General features: G+C 39.4%; 2 protein-coding genes across 5 annotated transcripts in view; one reads left to right on the top strand and one right to left on the bottom strand.

Annotated features, from left to right (window-relative positions):
• LOC122560001 (cas scaffolding protein family member 4-like) overlaps nt 1–7,120 on the top strand; it is a 75,392-nt gene extending 68,272 nt beyond the window's left edge. The window contains exon 7 of the mRNA XM_043710146.2: nt 1,241–7,120. Within this exon, the coding sequence (XP_043566081.2) occupies nt 1,241–1,666 (426 nt within the window). The 3' untranslated portion in view covers nt 1,667–7,120. The remainder of the gene's footprint in view (nt 1–1,240) is intronic.
• A 2,749-nt stretch (nt 7,121–9,869) lies between these two features.
• The window catches only part of LOC122560002 (AP-1 complex subunit gamma-1-like), a 139,878-nt gene continuing 129,725 nt past the window's right edge, over nt 9,870–20,022 (bottom strand). For all 4 annotated transcript variants that reach the window (XM_087994980.1, XM_087994978.1, XM_043710150.2 and 1 more), the window contains exons 20-23: nt 18,645–18,740; nt 16,972–17,132; nt 16,103–16,201; nt 9,870–12,887 (exon numbers count right to left, since the gene is read on the bottom strand). In XM_087994980.1, the coding sequence (XP_087851106.1) occupies nt 12,786–12,887; nt 16,103–16,201; nt 16,972–17,132; nt 18,645–18,740 (458 nt within the window). In that variant the 3' untranslated portion in view covers nt 9,870–12,785. The remainder of the gene's footprint in view (nt 12,888–16,102; nt 16,202–16,971; nt 17,133–18,644; nt 18,741–20,022) is intronic.

Raw genomic sequence — 20,022 nt, 5'->3', positions numbered from 1 at the left:
TTCTAAGTTTGAGTACAGGTCATACCAGTCTGCACTCAGGTTCCCTGGTTATACAGTCCTTTGAGTGACAATCTGTAGAGAACAACAGAATCCATAAAACTTCACTGCGTTGGTTTCTTGCCACTTGGAAACCAATTCCTGCATCTCACAAAACTTCCACTTAAAAATGAGAAAAAAAAATCCAAACGAAGGCTTCAGTAATTGTTCGGATTCATGGTGTTGAAGGTGGTTAGAGGTCAGTAGGTTTATAGGGACATGAAGAGGTTACCAAGATCGAGAGGGCTTAAGTACAGGAGGATGGTGCAGAAAATAGGGAGGTTTACAATGCCAAGAGGTTTCAGGACGTTGGAGAGGAGGGGGTCTGAAGGAAGTGACACACATATAAAGGGTTGTTGGGAGTGTAGGAGGTACAGCGAGAACACTTCTCTGATGTGGAGCAGTTGTGGGGACTGGAGGTGGTTTCACAATGAGGGAGAGTATAGAGCCCCAGAGGGTTACAGAAGTATACCCCAGAATGAATTTAAGGTAACCAGGGATGGAATAGCCAATGGGAGTTTGCTTTCTTTAAAAATCGTTCCCCAATTCGCCAGTCATGTTACAGCCAAATCGAGTTGACGAAACACACGTTATAGGAGAATGACCTGTATGTCTAACATAATGAAAGATTCTGACAGTGTGAAGATCTTTTTTGGGTGATGCTTGAATTGTTTTCTCCCTGGAAAGTAGAAACCTATCTCCTTTCAATTTTACCTTGAGTATAAGCTCAACTTCAGGTTCATTCTAATATATGTTTGTTTTTACATCTTCTCCAGTGCCTCTTTGCTCTTTTTTAAAATAGAAATCAGAATTATGCATGACCTTTCAGTTGTAGTCTGACCATGGTTCTATCAGTTTTATACAGTCTCTCAGAAATGAATTCTTGAATTGTTTTTGTGGTCGTATTAAATTGTTCACCATTTTAATGATGTCTGTCCCTCTGTACAACTTTAAAGACTTTCTAAAGGGCGTGAGAAAGAGAGAGTGTGATGACATTTCAAAAAGTATTTCATGGGTTGTAAAGACTTCAAGGTGTCTGATTGTGAAAAGTATTGTAAAGGCAAATCTTTTATTTCATTGTCTTTGGGTGCTTGTGTGCAAAAATAAACCGTCTAATTTCATACGCAGTGCAAGTACTTGAAGAGTACTTTGTTTGCTATAATTCAGATTTAGACTTCCTTAACTTGGCTTTGCTCTTGTGCAGATGACAGAAGAAAAGATTCGAAAACCAAGAGATAGCAGTATTAAAGATCTGAAGTCCCTGACCTCTGGCAGTGACCAATGCAGAATGTTCTTCAATGCCCTGCAAAAGGCTATCATTGCGTTCACTGACAATGTCAATGAAAACCAGTCCTCTGAAGTTTTAATCAAAAACAGCAAAGTAGTGATAATGATTGGCCAAAAGCTGGTGGACTTGCTGTGCCGTGAGACTGAACAGAAGAACGTTCACAAAGAGATGCTTAGTAGAAGCAATCAGTTCTGTGGATGGATGAAAAAGGTCGCCATGGCAACTAAGAATGCAGTAATGCAGCCAAACCCCACGGCCTTACAAGAGATGAAAGATCAGGTGGCAGAACTATCTCAGCAGGCCGAACAGCTCAGGCTCCTATTAGAACAAGCCACATCTTAGAGGGGAGCTGAAAACTGAGAAGCATTTTATTTTATCTCTTGGCTAAAATTCACTTTACAAAAAAAAAAGATTTTTGCATTTTTCTAATTTGTTTTATCTCTTGCCATTTGATTTAAGCCAGTTTTTAATGAGACAGTGCAGTATAGCAAACTGGGATCAAGGTTTTATTCAATAACTGGTTAAACTGAGGAAGAAGCTAACTGCTAGATTTTCAATCAATTAAAACTTTGTTCCTGTGCAGTGGCATCACATTTTCTGTATTTATGGCTAAACGAAACAGTATTTATTAAAAAGGGTTGGATATTGTACAAGAGGAATGAATCTGGTTCATCATAAACTTGCCACATCAGAATTCAGATTCTATAACCCCACCTTTCCACTCTTTCTGCACCAAAAATGTCTTAGTTTGAACTGTTTTAGAGTTCATTATAACCTAGGTGAAAAGAAGTAGCTTTAGCAATGTTTAAAACTAAAGTTAAATTCACTAACTAAACTGCAACCTGTGTTTTCACCAGAGAAGTTTCATTATACCAGGGAATTGCTTTTAGAACCATAAAGTAGTATAAAAGATATAGGTGGATTTCTGATTCCTCTCCCTGGCTTCAAGAGGCAAGACAAAAATAACTGGCAAAATGCAGAAGAAGCATTGCTGTGAGTACAAAAGCAACTAGAGTTGAGGTGGAAGGCTGTATTTTAGTGTGTAGCATGAAGTTGCCCTAGCAAATCTGGAGAGTGTGTGAATTGGGGGAAAACTCATCTGGTTATTCATACGTTGAACAAATGAAGATGGTTGTAGTTGTTGGCAGTCAGTCATCTCAGCTCCTGGATATCTTTTCAGGGGTTCCTCAGGGTCGAGTCCTCAGCCCAATCGTGTTTAGCTGCTTCATGAATGACCCTCCCTCCATCACAAGGTCAGGACTAAGGATATTTGCTGATGATTGCACAATGTTCAGCACCATAAAAGCAGCAGTGTCCACCATTGATAAGATGCACTGCAGAAATTAACTAATGCTCTTCTACACCTTCCAAACCCACAACCACTTTCTTCTAGGATGACAGTAGCAGGAAATACATGAAAATGCCACCTTCGGATTTCCCTCTGGTCACTCCCCATTCATTCTTGGAAAAATGTGACTATTCCTTCAGTGTCATTGTGTTAAAAATTTGGACCTCCCTTCCTAAGGGTGTCAAGGATCTACATAAACCACTGCAATCCATGTGTTGTAAGAAGCTCACTACCACAGGCTGGCTCTGCCCATTTCCTTTAAAGGATTTTTTTTAAAAAGAAAGACAAGTGGCAGCTGAAATGTCTGTTTAGGCAGAAAATGCAGTCCAGTAGGAACAAATCAGAGCTAAGGTTTGACCAAGCTTTGGCTGAAGTGTGGAAGGATAAAGGAAAAGTTGGCATGTAGGTGTTTGCAGGCATGTGGAGGGTTATTGCAGAAGGTGCAAGGATACAAATTTCAGTAAGATTCATTGTCAGAGAAAGCAAGACTTAAAGCTTCACCTCATTTGCCCAATGACACAATTCTGTGTCACATCATTTGACAGAAATTCTGTATCCCTAGTTTGTTAATGCATTTTGTCCAGTCTCTGTTATTGCTCGCTCCTCTTGACCTGTCTGTAGCATGAGGGAGAAGTTAGAATTGTACTTGTATTGTATGTGGATTCTTAATAAAAAAAAAAGTTGCTTAAGGTACAAGAACTTTACAGTTTAAAAGGAGATTGATAGAAGGTGAGGTGTGCCTGGAGAAAGGAGAAAATCTCAGCACAAAGTGGAAAGATTGAGGATAATATTCAAGTTGCAGGCAAAAAAATGTTTTAGTTAATTAACTAATTTTTATACAGCCAATGACTATAAGGGTCAGTGATTGTTTTTTGTAACTTAGCATTACTGTCACTGGGACTCTCCCTCCTGAGACATCCTGATTTTGTTTTATCAGGGTTTCTATGTCCCAACACCCTTTAGAAGGTAGGGAAGGAGCAAACTTAGAAACGGTGCAGACATCAACTTATTTTATTCTTTGCAACACCGTGGTACATTGAGAATGGTTAATCTTCCCTCTCTGAAAGGAAAATAGATTTGTCATGGGGTGCAGAATAACACTAGTATGAGGTGAATGTTTGTCTCTTCACTACAAAAAACACAGGTTTTTGGGAGGTAGAGATGGTCTCATTGATGATCATGAACCATAGTGAGGGTGCTTGTGCCCCCATGATACACCATGTGTAACAGCTTTAAGTAGAGAGAGAGAAGGGGGAACTGACTATCTCATCACAATTGAATTTATCTGGGTGGTGGAACACAATGGGCAACTGCAAATTCAGCAGAGTGTAACATGATTTATAATTGATTCACTTGCTTTATAGTATCACTCAAGACAATTTTCATCCATTGTTGGTTTACAATTTATCACTTGTCCATTCATTGCACAGAATATTTTGCTCCCAGTGGAACACGTCCAATTTCTCCCATGCATGAGGAAGACAAGCCTGAGTTTAGTACTTGACATCATATACTGCATTTGATGGTATCCCAGTTAAAATAGATGTTTACCAAAACAGTCATTTCCCAAGACTAAATACTGGATTCAATCTTATGTAATATCAATAAAAACAAAATTCTGACTCCTTTAGATTCAGATTGGAGGGGAGAGCAGTCCCAGTCAAATCACAAAAAAAAATCTGGGTAATGAGCAGAACATGTGACCCCTTTGCAAGTGCTAATGTTCAATTTTAATTTTTTAATTTTCAATTTTTATCTTTTGTCTTGATTGAGTGTTACTGTTTCTTTTTCTTTATACACCCGATCCAACATTGAATTCTCCTAAGAGCCCAGATAACAAACTTTCATCACCTCGCTGCTAGAACTCTGACTTGCAGCAATTTTGTGGACTTTTTAACTGAAGTGAACGGTATAGGATTAGGTTAATGCTGTTAGTTAGGTGAAAGTGAGGACTGGAGAGAAGAGTCAAGATTAGAGTGGTGCTGAAAATGCACAGCAGGTCAGGTAGCATCCAAGGAACAGGAAAAATCGATGTTTTGGGCAAGAGCCCTTCATCAGGAATGCCATCACACTCTCAGCCATGCATCTATGCCTCAACTAAGAGCCACACTCTTTCAGACCACCACCGGGACCAACACAAGACCCAACCAAGAATATGCCTCCGCATTTCCAGCACCACTCTAATCTTGACTGATGCTGTTAGATGCTATGCTTTAAAAAAAGGACATGAACAATTTTGGCTAGACCAGTATGCTCATGGTGGAATTTGAATTCAATAAGAATCTGAAATTAAGAGTCTAATGATGACCATAAATCCATGTTGTCAGAAAATCTCACCTGGTTCACTAATATCCTTTAGGCAAAGAAACTGCCATCCCTACCTGATCTGGCCTATATGCGACTACAGGCTCACAGCAATGAAGTTGACCCTTAACCCCACCTGTTGGTCAATTTAGAATGGGCGATAAATGCTAGCCTAGCCAATGACACCCACATCCCATGAATGAACAAACAAAAATCTTGAACCACTGAAGTCTATCTGGTATTGGTAGATTCATAGTACTGTTAGAGGGGACTGGGACAGGTTGACCGTGAAGGATGACAATATAATTCCAGGGCAACTTAAAAGAGATGGTGTTCCCATGTGCTTGCTGCCTTTGCCTTACAGCCCAGTGAGTCATCTGTGTTAGATCTCAGATGTGTGACAGGCAGTAAAAGACATTTCAGTGTATTATGGAACTCAGTAGCCCCCTCACCTCCAAGGACCATATGTTAACAGCAATTAGCATTTATACAACACCTTTATTATGATAAGTCATACCAATTTACCTCATAGAAACAATTACAAATCAACATTTGACACCAAATCATTTAAGGCAATATTAATTCAGCAAACTGAAAACTTGATCGAAGAGGTTTTAGAAATGTTTTAAGAGATGGTGGAGAGACAGAGAGGTTTAGGAGGGAATTTGTGTTTTGGATCTTGGCAGCTCAAGCCACCAACAGGAATGAAGAAAATGAGAATGTGCAAAGAGCCAGAATTGAAGTAGAGCAGAAAGTTTGTAGCGGTGAAGGTGCTGGGAAAGGCAAGATCACTGGAAAAAAAAGATGAGAACTTTAAAATTGAGGGCAATGTATTAGGCATTGGAAGCCCAGGTAGGTTATAGAGAGCAAGTGTGTTAAGGGCCACTAATGTAAATTCAAACCTTCATAGCATAAGCCCTCTACCAGAATTCTATCATCAATAACATCCATACTGATACAAATGCAAATCTCTTAGTGCAGATGCCCAGTCATCATAGTCAATACTTCCAGAATTCATTGTTGAAGCAAAACCATTTATGCTGCACAGGGATTTTGATGTTTACAGAATATTACTTTTCATATTGCCACATTTAATGCAATATATGCAAACTTAAACCCTTTAGCTGAAGTTTGTTAAAATTGGTATATAATGCACCATTTAAAATTTACAACCAATTCATAGGAGTATTATTGGTCTTAAAAAGAATCTTGACTTCAGTGATAAAGAGAACTTCCTCTTCTCTTTTAAAGCCAGGACTGGTGGGGACAGAGCCCTTCCAAATATGTTGTAACACAAAATATATAGGGGATCTTTAGTTTCCTGACTTCAAAATGGTATAGAAGGTATAGGAACTGAGGAGCTCCCAGATCTCAGTGGTTCAGGGCTAGGAAAGAGTGTAACACTCTGATGATAATCACTGACTGGACCCCCACTTGCAGAACAGCCATTTAGGCAAGGTAGAAGGAAACATTTAGCAACTGCAGGCTGTATCCTACCAGAAACCACTAGAATTTAAAAGATATTTCAAAGGACATAGACAATTAAAAGAGAGACTTGCATTTATCTAACACTTTTCACAACATCAGGGTATTCCATTGCATTGCCCAACCTATCAAAAAATTGCTCCTGTGTAGTCACTGCTGTGATGCAAGGAACTAGACTGTTGATTTGCACACAGCAAGATCTCATAAAACAAGAGATTAATGGTCAGACAATAAATTTTAAGTTGGGATAAATGTTGGCCAGGACACTGGAAAATATTCCTATTGTTCTTCAAAGTGACATGGGATTTTGGTTTATAAATCCCATCATAAATATCCTGGATATTTGTTCAAATCTCTGGACTGAGGCTCGAACTTAACAAGGCAACTAACATTGAACCAAAATGCCACCTGAGAAGGCTGTTGATTCTGGCAATACAACTTGGACAAATTAAAAGAATGTGCTTGATTTATGTTTTTTTACAGAACCCATCAGTCTTACTGTACAATGTTTTCAGTTGTAAAATTCAGAATTGTTTTGTATTCTAAGCATTTTTTATTCTGGTGAGTGCTATCACATTATGTTTGAAGAGGTGATGCTGGTAGAACTATTTTTATGATCAATCCTGTTTTTGTACATTTTCATTAAAATATTATTTCTACAGTTTGTTTTTCTCTCTGGAAGCAACTTATATATTTAGTGCCTTAAAAAGAGATATTTGCAAACGACTTAAGATGTTGTGTGAGGAACTGGGGCACGGACATGAGGAGAGATGGTTGGTGAAGTTAGTAAAAGGGGGTAGGGTTTAAAGAGACTTGAAAAAGAGTAGAGAAAATAGCCAGTGGTTTTGGGGATAGCATGGAGCACAAGGGACGGAAGTTGGTAACAGGCAGCAACACAACAGACTGGAGCTGGAAGTTTTTGATCTTTCTCAAATGCAATACTGCAAAGGAGGGACAGGAGAAATCTTAAGGTGTTGTAGTTGAGAATGAAGGTTCCTAAGCTGATGTACTAAGGAATGAGTTAACAGATGTTCTGGACCAGTTTTAAGGAATTCAATGTGAATACCCTATCTCTTCAGTGACTACCACAAAGTGAATCGTACTCAGATTACTTCGGTGATATTATTTCACCTTTTAACATCTCTGAAACTACTCTTCATACTTTAACATTGCAAAAATCTTTAAAAGAATTTGGCTTTTCCACTGCTGTCATCTATACCACCTTTTATGTCCATTGCCTCTTTTTTTTAAAACTGATTCTTGATTCATTATTCTTTATTAGTAAGGGGATCAAGGGTTATGGGGAGAAGGTAAGATGGGGAGTCGAGAAACCTATTAGTCATGATCGAATGGCAGAGCAGACTCAATGGGCCAAATGGCCTAATTCTGTTCCCATATCTTGCCTTATGTTCTATACAATCACATACTGCTCCGATAGTTTCATTCCTTCCTGCTATTAATCTTTCATCTTTACTAATTTTTTAGAGTTTGGACTTTGCTATTAATAGGACAAATTGAGTTGAATGGCTTAAATACATTTTAAGCAGCAGGTATATGAGCACAAGGGAGAAAGGAGTATAACAGAAGGATACACAAATAAGATTTAATGAAGACTAAGACACTTGAATGGAATACAAAGACCACCCAATAAGGTTAAATGGCCTGTTTCTGAGCTGTGATTTCTAAAAAGCTTTACACCACATTTTTTCATGTCAATTTCACTTGGCCTATTCAGCTATTTCAGAGAGTACTTAATTTGGCTTATATGTATATCTCAGATATACTGTGCAAGTTTCACATATCGAAAAACACTGCCTTAAATTAAACTGATGAACCAGATATAGTGGTACTATTTGATTTGGTACGAGGCACATTTTAGTTGAGAACATTTCCTACAATACAGGTATATTTACTTATTGTGTTGTAAATTCCATAGAAGGTCAAGCTTTATTCATTAAACAAGGAAGTAGAAATATTTTCAACCACAATCTGTAATTTTACCATCCAACATGGGCCTCAGACTACCGTTACCATTTAGGCAGGGAATTAATCTTAGTACAAATAAAGACTGTAGGACAGGAATATTTGGTGAAGCTACAATGCTGGACTACTTTCATGCCAAGTGGTTGTAGCAGCATCCAGCAGGCAGGATGAAACAATTCTACTAACCAAGGGACTAGATCCAAGTTCTGCAGTCGTATCACATCCAGCTGCAAATGATCATAGACAGTTAAAAAATTCAATGGAAGAGGAAGTTCTGAAAATACTTTCATCCTCAATGGTGAGAAAGCACAATAAGTCAGTGCAAAGGCAAAGTGCTCTCAATGATATTTAGCCAGAATTGCTGAGTGGATGACCCAGTTTGGCCTCCTTGTATTCTCAGCATCAGAGATGTCAGTTCTCTGCCAATTCAATTCATTGTGGATTCTACAAGTGAAGTTTGACTCCAGAGCTCTTTCAGTTTTGGTTAAAACATAGACAAAAGAACTGGATCTCAGTCAAGGCAAGAGTGACTGCATTCAACATGAAGGCAGCATTTGGCTAAATGAAGGATCAAAGATAAATTAAGTCAATGGAAATCTGGAATGAACTCTACTTATTATAAAATCAGAAGTTCACTGACGATTGAGTAGTGCTTAGTATTATACTCAGAAACTAAAGCAGTCCGTGCCTGGAATTGTTATGACCTAGTTAAATGATGCTGGCTGATGAGTGTTAAGTAACGTTTGCGCCACACAAGCACTAGTCAATGACTGTCTCCAATGAGAGAGAATTTATCCATTTCCTCCTGTTTACTTCTGTCAGCATTACAGTGAGTGAGTTTCCCATCAATAGCCTGGAGGTTAACTGACCAGAAAGTTAACTATACCAGCCACCTAAATACTGTAATACAAGAGGTTAGAATAAGTCATCTACTGACTCTCCATCATTTAGGTATCAAGTCAGGAGTGTGACCTGCTTGATTGAGTGCAGTTCCAATACAATTCAAGGCGAGATAGTCCATTATATCAGCAGGCCGGCCACCAGAAGTGTTCAATCTTGCCATAATTGACAGTGGTAACAGTACATATCAGTATGTAAAATCACACTGCCAGTGCAGCAACTCATCAGCAGCTTCCAAACTTGCAACCTTCACCAAATAGAAGGCCACAGGCTGGAGTACTGTAAATCTCTCTCCAAGTTGTATACCATCTTGACTTGGAACCATATCACCATTCCTTCATTGTTAATGAATCAAAGTCCTGGAACTACCTAACAGCGGCAGTGACTGCAGTGGTTTGAGAAGACAACTTACCATAACCTTCTCAAGTACAATAAGGGGTTTGGAAGTTCTACAGCCATGGAACTGTTACTTAAACAGGAATGTAGAGGTGAATATAGGGGGAAATATTAAAAAAAGAAATATGATTTCCTTTCAAAATAGCTTTTATTCAGTGCCATAAAATGTATTGTTACTGCGAAAAAAAAACTGATGATGTTTTAGTATCTATCATCCATAAGTACCTCAATGGATATCATTGCTACTGCACCTCATCAGTGCAACACATCAATAGGAAACTAAATTCACATTCAAAACTGGGAAGAATTACATTGCAGAGACAAACACAGTCACACTTGAAGCAGAATTATACTATGTGCCTAGACACACATATCAGCTAAAATTCTACCACATGTAGTCAAAGAATCTCCCATTTAATTTTGTTGAAATCAATTTATATCATGTGCTAGGTTCAATGCTGCACAGAGTCCTTTGCTTGTTAGACTTAGCCTCATAGCATTTAGCCTTGCAAAGTTTGCCTGTACTCTATGAACAGTAGCTTTAACCAGAATGATTGAAAGGTGTCATGAATATTTCCTAATAACCTTTCATCTCAATTCTCCAGATGTACAAGAAACCATCATGGTTAATTTGTAGTTTATTATTGCATACAAAGTTTATGATCTACATTTAGGTCTGCACCACTCTTTTGTACAACATTCACAGAACAAAGTAAACAAAAAAGCTCATTTGAACACTTCCAATATGTAAAGAAAATTAAACTGTAAACACGACTTTGTTCCCCCACAGCAAATCGTAGTGCTGAAGAAAAGTTTTCCAGTGAACTCAGTGTCTTAGTGAGAGGACCCTTTGTCAATTGTTTTGCAGTTTGGGCCTGGGAATAGCTTGGATCATTTCTGAACACATCAACATTTAAGCAACATGATCCACAAGATTCATGCACCTCTAGAGATATGCAGAACTCTTGAGTAATGCAGAGTCAGCATATCAGAGCATTTGTCTGGTCTCCTTCCTTTTTGGTTGGAACCTGGAAAACAGTATATGCCATAGAGTTGCAGTAGAGACAGAAAAGTGATCACCAGCATGGCATTTATGACTACTGTTGTTTGGTTTGAAATCTATGCATTCTACTGTGTTGCTGTGGCAGTGGTTCACTCCAGCAGAAGTTGTCCATCTACTTTTCATTGCATGACTACAAAACCGCTTTAGCAGCAATACGGACAGATTACAGACTGACATTAGCAGAATAACCCATCAGTAACATAATAGAACCCTACAAACATACACCAACCACCAAATACATACTGGTGGACATTTCAAACCACCACTGGGGATTGGGTATATAAAAGCTTATGGTAGTAATCCTTCGTGTCTCCAACCCTGGGGCAAACAACCATGGCAGGACTTTCCGCCTGCGAATTTGGAACACAAATCTTGCTGCTCTTTCCATACCTGGATCTGCATGAAATCTATTGAGAACTTAGGGCAAATTATGCATACTGTGGCTAAAGGATGAGTGACTTGGGTGGCAGCAAATGAAACAATAGCAATGACAAATTATTTCAAGTTAGCACTCCCCATCCACACAATCTGCCTTTGACCAGTTAGGCAGCAATAGGAAGATTTTTTTCTTAAACATCAACAAATTTTGTTTTCACAGCAACACAAAGTGTAGTTAGATAACTAACTAATCACCTTCTTTAAGGTGAAGGCAGCATAATAAATATTGCAAATACAGGCTGCAAGCTGAGTTTAGAGTTTAGATTAAACCATGAGAAAGTTACTCAAGAAGTGGTCAACAGTTTGCATGGAAAATAATTGATTGTTTTGGAAAGCTGTTGCAACATCCTTCAGTAAGAGAAACTCTCAAGTTTAAACAAAATGGTGGTGTGTTAATGGAATGGATTTTCTGGTGAGCAAAATGTTACAGATTTGCACCTATCCTGGAAACAGTGAGCAAAGAAAATACAAAGAAAGTACCATGTTACAACAAAATCAATAAAATGGGCAACAAAAAAATTCCATACAGATGCATAAACAACTGGAACTCAAGTCCCTGAATAGCCATCCCTGAAAGTGTGAAATGGCTCATCACCTGGTGGCTAAAGCCTCAAATGAATTCTTGTTTTATATGATTACATTTTGGTGAATAGCCAGTGTCTAATTTTGTTCATTTTTAAGATCAGTGCAAAACAGTTTGTAACTAGGTCTGCAGTTCTTCAGAAAATGAAGTGGTGCATTTTCTAATAGCTTAGTGTATGGTTTAAAAGATGCACTGACAAGAAGACTTCCTTCAGAAAGAACAGAAGAATCTGGACTGCAAACTAAACTATTTCTCCCAGTGCCTGTTCAGTTCTTCAGTTGACAATGGCGTGTCTTCAGGACTGTGACTGCAGGACTGTCACAGTGGGATCCCATGACAACATTATATTAGTGAAAATATTCCATCACTGGGATGTCTGCCATGCTGTTGGTGGGGGGGGGGGGGGGGGGGGGGGGAGAAGAAGGTGTCTAAAATGTGGAAAGATGACCGTTTCTCTCTTCCAGAGCTTCTGTTCTACCTTAGTGAAACCTACAATGCAGCTGCCCACAAATGCAACAGAATCTCAAACTAAATTAATGGCCATGTTAAGTTGTAGGAGGAGTCACAGTACTAAATATTAATAATTCTTTTGCTTTGTTTGAATATTTCAAATAAATAGAATTCTGACCTAAACCAAATGGGCTGGGTTCTAACTTCATGATTTTTTTTTGTCTACCTACTAACATAGGTATTATTTTTGTTCATCGAAGCAAGGTAACATCTTATTACAACCAGATCCATTAGTAACAGACAATTCAAGATATGAGATTCCATCTCATATGCAATGGATCCACCACAGAAGTATTATCCTTACACAGTTATTAGGAAATATTCAATTTCCTCTCCAATACTAGGCAGTCTGGTGCCAGTTTCATTCACAGGGATGATTGTACATTGCAGCAGCTTCTGGCCAGCAACCACAGTGTAAAGTCTAGTCCATGAATTCCATTGTAATGCTCACTCACTCCCAGGCTTGGGGTGGAAATTCGTTGATGTCTGCCATGACCTCAATCGGTGCTTCTCTGTGATTATACATCAACTTCAGCCTCATCCTCAGTGGGTGCTTTAAGAAAGGGAAAAATAAAACTCTTTAGGTCAAACTTCAATGTACTGTTGAACGATAACTACCTTGCATGAACTATGGAAAAGTACTGGAGGAGATGATCCCAACACTGTCCTCACAGTAATATTGTTCTGAAATTATTCAAACAGAAGAACTGCAGAAAATAAGAGTAGAAATGGGAGACTTTGAGATCAATTTGACACATCTAGATATACCACTTCCCAAAAGACAAAGTTCCCTCCTCTCCAACAAACTGAATTGAGATGTAATCCAAAGACATTCCATTTGGTGCAGCATTGTACTCCTATTATTGGCCAGCATTTCGGAAAGTCCAAACTGAAATTGCCAATCATGACTTTGTTGTCAAAGATTCTCCCATGGATGACAGATACACACTAGAAGGCCAACAATGTTGTGGTTCTGTTCGCCAAGCTGGGAATTTGTGTTGCAGATGTTTCATCCCCTGTCTAACTCCAGGATACTGTCTAGCAAATGAATGGCCATATGAGTACAAAATAACAGAGGTCAGGACAATGGGTCACCTCAGTGCAAGGTAAGACATTCCTTTGGTCGCAGCTTTTATCCATTGCTTTCATAAAAGGTGTAATGTTATGACACAGTGGTTGCTCAGCCACCTGTAACTTCCTGAAGTGGGTATTATCATCATTAGGCTATTCAACAAAGTTGGAACTACAGCTGGGTCTGACTTTTCCTCAATACTCTCATACACATGCACTTTCTAGTATGCTTCCTTAAAGTTGAGGGGTAAGTAGTAATAATGATTTACAATGGATCCAGACTTCAGACTGAATACTCACTGAGCCTCAACTAGTGAGCTCTTGTACCTCTATGTAAACAATACTGATTTACATCTACTCAACACTGAACGATGGAGATCTAAATACTCTGAATATCCAATGAAACTCTCAATGTACAGCCTGCCTAAAAATACCTGTCTGAACGGTGTCGATTGCTCATTTGGAGGCTCGTTCACAACATAAACAAGTGGCCACTGTTTTCAAGCAAGCTTAGGTGGGCTGTTCAATCACAGCTTTCCTCACTGTTTTCAGCTAAGATTAAGGAACTTTACTGATTTATTCCCCCCCAGGCCAGAGATGCTGTGGTGAGCTTTAGTATGTTAAAGGTGAACCCAAGACATTCTACTCTATATGTTTAGTTTCATTGTGCTCTGCACAGTTATCATTGAAAGATTATCTAAAAATTGGACTGCCCCTCATTTTTTGTTCCCACTATAAAACAGTATGTTCTGTCAGCGATGTCATGGGAGATCTATGAGAAATAAATAAAACTTACTATAGAAAATAAAACAAAATTGGGCGGCATGGTGGCTCCATGGGTTAGCACTGCTGCTTCAGTGTCAGGGACCTGGGTTCGATTCCCATCTCTGGCAACTGTCTGTGTGGAGTTTGCACATCTCCCCGTGTCTGTGTGGGTTTCCTCCGGGTGCTCTGGTTTCCTCCCACAGTCCAAAGATGTGCAGGTCAGGTGGACTGGACATACTAAATTGCCCATAGTGCTAGCTGCATTAGTCAGGGGTAAATACAAGGTGGGGGAATGGTCTGGGTGGGTTGGTGCTGACTTGTTGGGCCAAACGGCCTGTTTCCATACTATAGGGATTCTAACCTAATTAGATTAAAACTAATGACAATGAGTGCAAACAGCACAGGTTCACAAGATAAGTTCAACTGAAGCAGAATGAGCTTTGACTTTCTTCCATTCACAAGGCATCAACAACCCCTGTACATTACACCAGTTTAACCAACAAAGCAGGAACATTACAGATACTATAACATGCAGCACTACTATCATGAGCCTGCTTTACCTTTTTTGATGCCTTGATAAAAATACAGCACTGCATCATGTTTAAAGAATGAATTCAATCCCTGAGTTTGAAAAAAGGCACATCCTACTCTGAAAAGTCTTTTTGAATGAATAGGAATGCAGCACATCACAGCAGTGCATCCCAAATCTTTTCCCACTGTTAGTCCATTTAGAGGCTTGAAATTGCTGTGACCTAGAGTGTGGAGAGAACTGATGTGTACATACCGGGTGAGAGCGAGGGGGGGAGAGAGAGAGAGAGAGAGAGATGCAGCTACAGATGCAGGTGGAGAGATAAAGTCATAGAGTCATACAGCTTGGAAACAGACACTTCGGAAATACTCCACGTTGACTATGTTCCCAAACTTAATTAGTTCCACTAGTCTACTTATGACCCATATTTCTCTAAACCATTCTTTTTCATAAACCGGTCCAAATGTCTTTTAAATGTTGTAACTGTACTTGAATCTCCCACTTCCTTTGGCAGTTAATTCTACCTATGAACCAAAATCTGTGTGGAAGATTCCAGAGCAAATCGCATCTTTTTCATTGGGTTTTGGCAACAGGAATCAGGTCCCTAACATTGGCCAGTTTGATTAATTTCAGTGTTAAGAATGCCTACACCTCATTTCTAAACTGTTTGATGAATCCTTCTGATTCTAACATTCAGCTCATTCATTTAACGACACGCAGCCCTGAGGCACACTAACCAAGGTAAATACCTGAGGTTTGCTGGGTTCTGGTGGTTAACAGGTACAATGCCCTCAGCACCCTATGACTGGTGTGGATTGTCTTGAACAAAATCAGAGGTTCACAGAAGAAACTTGAAGCCGAGAATGGTATCAAGTTCAATTGAACTGTTGTTAAATGCTCTGTGTGGGCTCACAACTTGCCATGGCCTCACAGGGTAATTTGAAGCTAATTATTGCCCAATTTTATTAAGGGAAAGACCGTTAAGCAGCATTATGATGCTAAACAAGAATAAGCATGTTAACATTCTGCTTCCAAAGTCTTTTCCCTTTGCCATCTTATCTGATAGGTGAAATAGGTCATAAGCCCTCAGACAGTGGGACTGAGCAGACCTATTGGAGCCAAGGGGTGGAGGAAAGAAAACTTGAGAGTGCACACCTGGGGAGGAGGGGGGGTTCAGAGCTTCACAGCAGCCAGTGAAGAGAGACGTGGGTGGGGGTTGGCATGGGGGTGTCCATTGCCATTTGCTAAGAAAAGATGCAATTACTCTAAAATATCTCAACCCAACTTACTTTTTTTAATTGAATGGGCTTCCATACAAAGTGGATAAGGAGGAAAGAGGCAGCGTGAGAAAACAGATGTATTTAAAGGGATATGTAATTAGGGTGGATGGGGAAGAGACATACCTTTTGTGTATTGAGAACTCTCATTAACTGTGTCACAGCTCCAGAATTCCGAGCAGGAATGTTGCTGCCACTGGGAGACATCAACTGCAACTGGAAGGACTGCAAGAAACAGGGAAGGGATAAGTGTAAGACTTCTTCATTTTCCAAGACACTCGTTTCTCTCCTGTCTCAATAATTCCTTCGGTTGTTTGTTTTTTCTCTCTGGTTAGGGTCCTTAGTGGGACACAGCACCTTCTGCTATCTTCCCCATGGGCCTGAGTTAGCAAACTATTTTCCTGTGGGTTGATCCAGCCAAATTCAGCGATGTCATGATTATCCGCTTCCCAAACCTGCAGGCTCCCAAAAACTTTCTGGTGAGCACTCAGCTTCAGGAACCCTGGCTAGTTATTTTTTCCATAACCAAGAAATGTTAAAGCTAACTGCAACACCCTCACCACCTCTTTGGTTAATGTGGCATCTCAAACTTGAAGTTATATGTACACTTTATCGCATTAGCAACTATCACGCAATTTTTCCTGGGTTGCTCTCCAGGAGTGTTCCTACACCACGTACAGGAGGCTGCTCACCATCACCTTCAGGGTAAATACAGATAGGCAATAAATGCAAATCTTGCCAGTGACACCCATAGCCCATGACCGAATTTTAAAAAAAAAACACTTTACATTAGATAGTATTTTCAGTTTAGGAAAATGATTCAGATGAGTGAAAGCATCAGGGGAGGTAAGAGACAAACTGGAGAAATACACAAGTGCAAGGCTGTCTACAGTTTGGTGTAGGAACAAAGCAGCTTACTGACAAAATAAAACGGAAAACTCAAGTTACCAGCCAATGATCCTCATTCCAGAGCTCTAGAAACTGTTCAGACAAACCTTTGGTACAGCAGCTTGCAAAATAAAGTTGCTCATGTCCACCTCAGTGGAATTTGATGCTCGTAAGGTGATAAACAGCATGTTCGTATTTGCTTTGGACCGTTCAAAAGAAAATTCTATTTTCAGACCATTTTGATCATATGCGATGATTGAAGGTATATCTGGAACATAACAGGATTCTTTAACAGATTTCAGAAATAGTAAATTTCATTAATAGAATACTTCCCAAGTCATCCCAATGTGATTTGCATTACATGATTGCATCTTCATAAGGCATTCACAGTTGCTGTTTATTCAATGGGATAGCCCTTTTACATGCAGCATCTCAAATAAGCATGAGGTGAATGATGCTTTAGGTCAGGGAGTGGGGTGAATGTTGGCCAGAACACCAGGAGAATTTCTTTGAATACAGATCTTTCACATCCACCTAAACAAATCAGATGGGATTTTGGTTTAATATTGATCTTCGTGATGCTCAGCAATGCTACTTAAACATCACACAAGGAGGTACACTCAAGTTTAGAACCGCAACACGAATGCACAACCTTCAGACCATGAAAGATAGGAATAGGCTTAGGCTACTCCTGCTCTGCCACTCAACAGAACCACAGCTGACCTGACACTCCTCACGTCCACTTTCCTGCATTTTCTCTGTAACCCTTGATACTCTGACTGATCAAGAATCTATCTCAGCCTTGAAAATACACAAGGACTCTAACATGACAGCTTTCTGGCACAAGAAGCCACCAGCGAGCCAGGCTGCCAGTGAGAGGTGCAGGACAAATTGTTTTACATTTTTAAGAAATCGTTGTAGAGTAATGAAACATAGCTTGAAAAGAAAAGAACAGCCCAAGAATTATCAGGATAAGTTTTGACCATCAGTAGAGCTTTCACCCTCCAATCCATTCAGCTGGTTTATAACAAACCATTTGTTTAAATCCAAATCCTGTGCTACATTCTCCAAGATCCACTTGCTGATGAAAAATCTGACACTAAAGGAGAGGGTTGATTATTGGCCCGGACAATGATTGCTCAGGACTTGAACTTAACTCTTAAATAATCCAGAGGCAATCAACCTTTGGTCAGGAAATGACAAAGCCACTTCAAATTCACCAAACCCATCAAGGATTATCCTCAGTCAAAAAAGAAATTGCTCCACTTTGATCTTCCCTAGTAATTCCAAATACTAATACAGTGTCACAAATTACGTTTTTTAAACAAATGAAAGGCAGCCAGAAAGAAATAGCAGATTAAGTGATGAGGATTAAAATAAAAGAGACCATGCTTTTGTTTTTGAGTGTTTGCTGAACAGCACCCTCCACCATTCAGGCACACAGTATCCTGATACTGGAAATGGATTCAGATTACAAGCAAAAAGGAATCGATGAGCCAAGATCCTTATGACTAATAGGAAAACTGAACATTTGGCTGATGAGGCCCAATTGTTCAAGGACAGTTTTTGAACTCACTGCCCTATCCACTTGATCAGTTCTTTGTTCTTTGAATGACCTTCACTTTGAGGTACTGATAATCCCAGCTCTACCCACGCATGCTCATGTCTCAGAACAACTGAAAATCTACAGAGTTTATGCAAAATACAGCTGCAAGTAATTTGCAAACTATGTTTATGCATATTGCTGTGTGTTTTTCTGCGGCACCATGGGCTTGCTTACCTTGTTTTAAGTTGACAGTACTGTGTGAATTGGGGGCAGCAATACCATCAAGTACCAAATGTGGCTGTGCTCCTGATAGACCTGATGACTGTGGATCTGGAATATATTTACAAAAGAAATTAGGGGGATGAAAGGATTTCATTTTCCTCCTCCTCCTTCGCAACTCAGCAAAGCCATTTAAAATTCTTTTGGACCCCAGAATACGTATATATTTTAGAAACTTTGAAAAGTAACCATGTTTGGGAAACAGTGGTTAAAAGAGAGGAAATCAGTTTATACAGTCATTAAAATAAAGCATTTGAGTATAATTTAAACAATCTAATTAATATCACATTTGTCAGGCTTCATAAGGCATTACACAGTGAGTAGCTGAGTGAACAAGACTAGGAAATGGCTCGTTTTATCCTTGGCGAGAGTCATTAGCTGGCTACACTGCAAGCTGCAAGATACCTGGGTGATTGAGGATAGAAATTAGTTATCTTGTGATATCACTGGCAACTTTATGAGGAAATGACTGATTCCGGGGGAATCATAGCCTTAAAGAGACTGCTGACAGTCACTATGAAGGTGTATCCATCACAATGAGGAGAGCTCATGTGGTTTACCAAGTCCATTCATTTTTTTGAAGCCTATAGTTTTTAAACCCCTTTTCCTCAAAATAAAATGCCTGTGCCATAACCAGATTAGAAAACTATTTTAGCATTAATCACTCTGAAGAAACACCTCCTTATATCAGTCCAGAATCTTCGCCTTACAAAACAAACAACCTAATGTAAATATTAGTCATTTGGATGAGGTGTCAGGGCTGTCATAAACATATGCTTCTGTATCCCAGCAAGATGTCAGGTTCTTCAGAAGACAAGGGCAGACAAAGGAAGAGAGTATGAATCAAGAAATAAAAGATAATATTTTGTTCCTTTCTGCCTGCTCAACTGACTGGTGAAATCTGGATATTGGGTCGGAGGTTCAGGATCTGGCTGGTGAGGTGGGCCAAAACTCTTAACCAGGGAAATTATTTCTGGGTATTTTGAGTATATCAATCTCAGTCGGCCAATTTTGACATACCTTCAGAGACACCAATGAGTTAACCTTTTGCAGGTGATTCATTGCTGATTTAACAGTAGTCAGCTGGAGTCTTACCTCTCATCCCTCTATCGCTCACAAGACTGCATTAAGAGATTATTTCTGTACGCTACAATAGTTTAGTGGTTGCACAAGAGATTTATCTTTAAACATGACTTATTATGTAAAAGCCCCACCAATTCACCAATATCCTTTTGGGAGGGATTTGCCACCCTTGCCTGGGATCTGCACTATGTAGTTGATGCCCTTCAAGTCAATGAAAAATTAAAAAAAAAAGGTGTTTCCTGTGCCCACA

Source organism: Chiloscyllium plagiosum, unplaced genomic scaffold (genome assembly GCF_037043375.1).
Source record: "Chiloscyllium plagiosum isolate Xiang-an unplaced genomic scaffold, Cpla_swu_hap1 HiC_scaffold_15, whole genome shotgun sequence".
Lineage (NCBI taxonomy): Eukaryota > Metazoa > Chordata > Chondrichthyes > Orectolobiformes > Hemiscylliidae > Chiloscyllium > Chiloscyllium plagiosum.
Note: the sequence above shows the minus strand (reverse complement) of the source record. Positions and strands in the feature narration are given on the sequence as shown.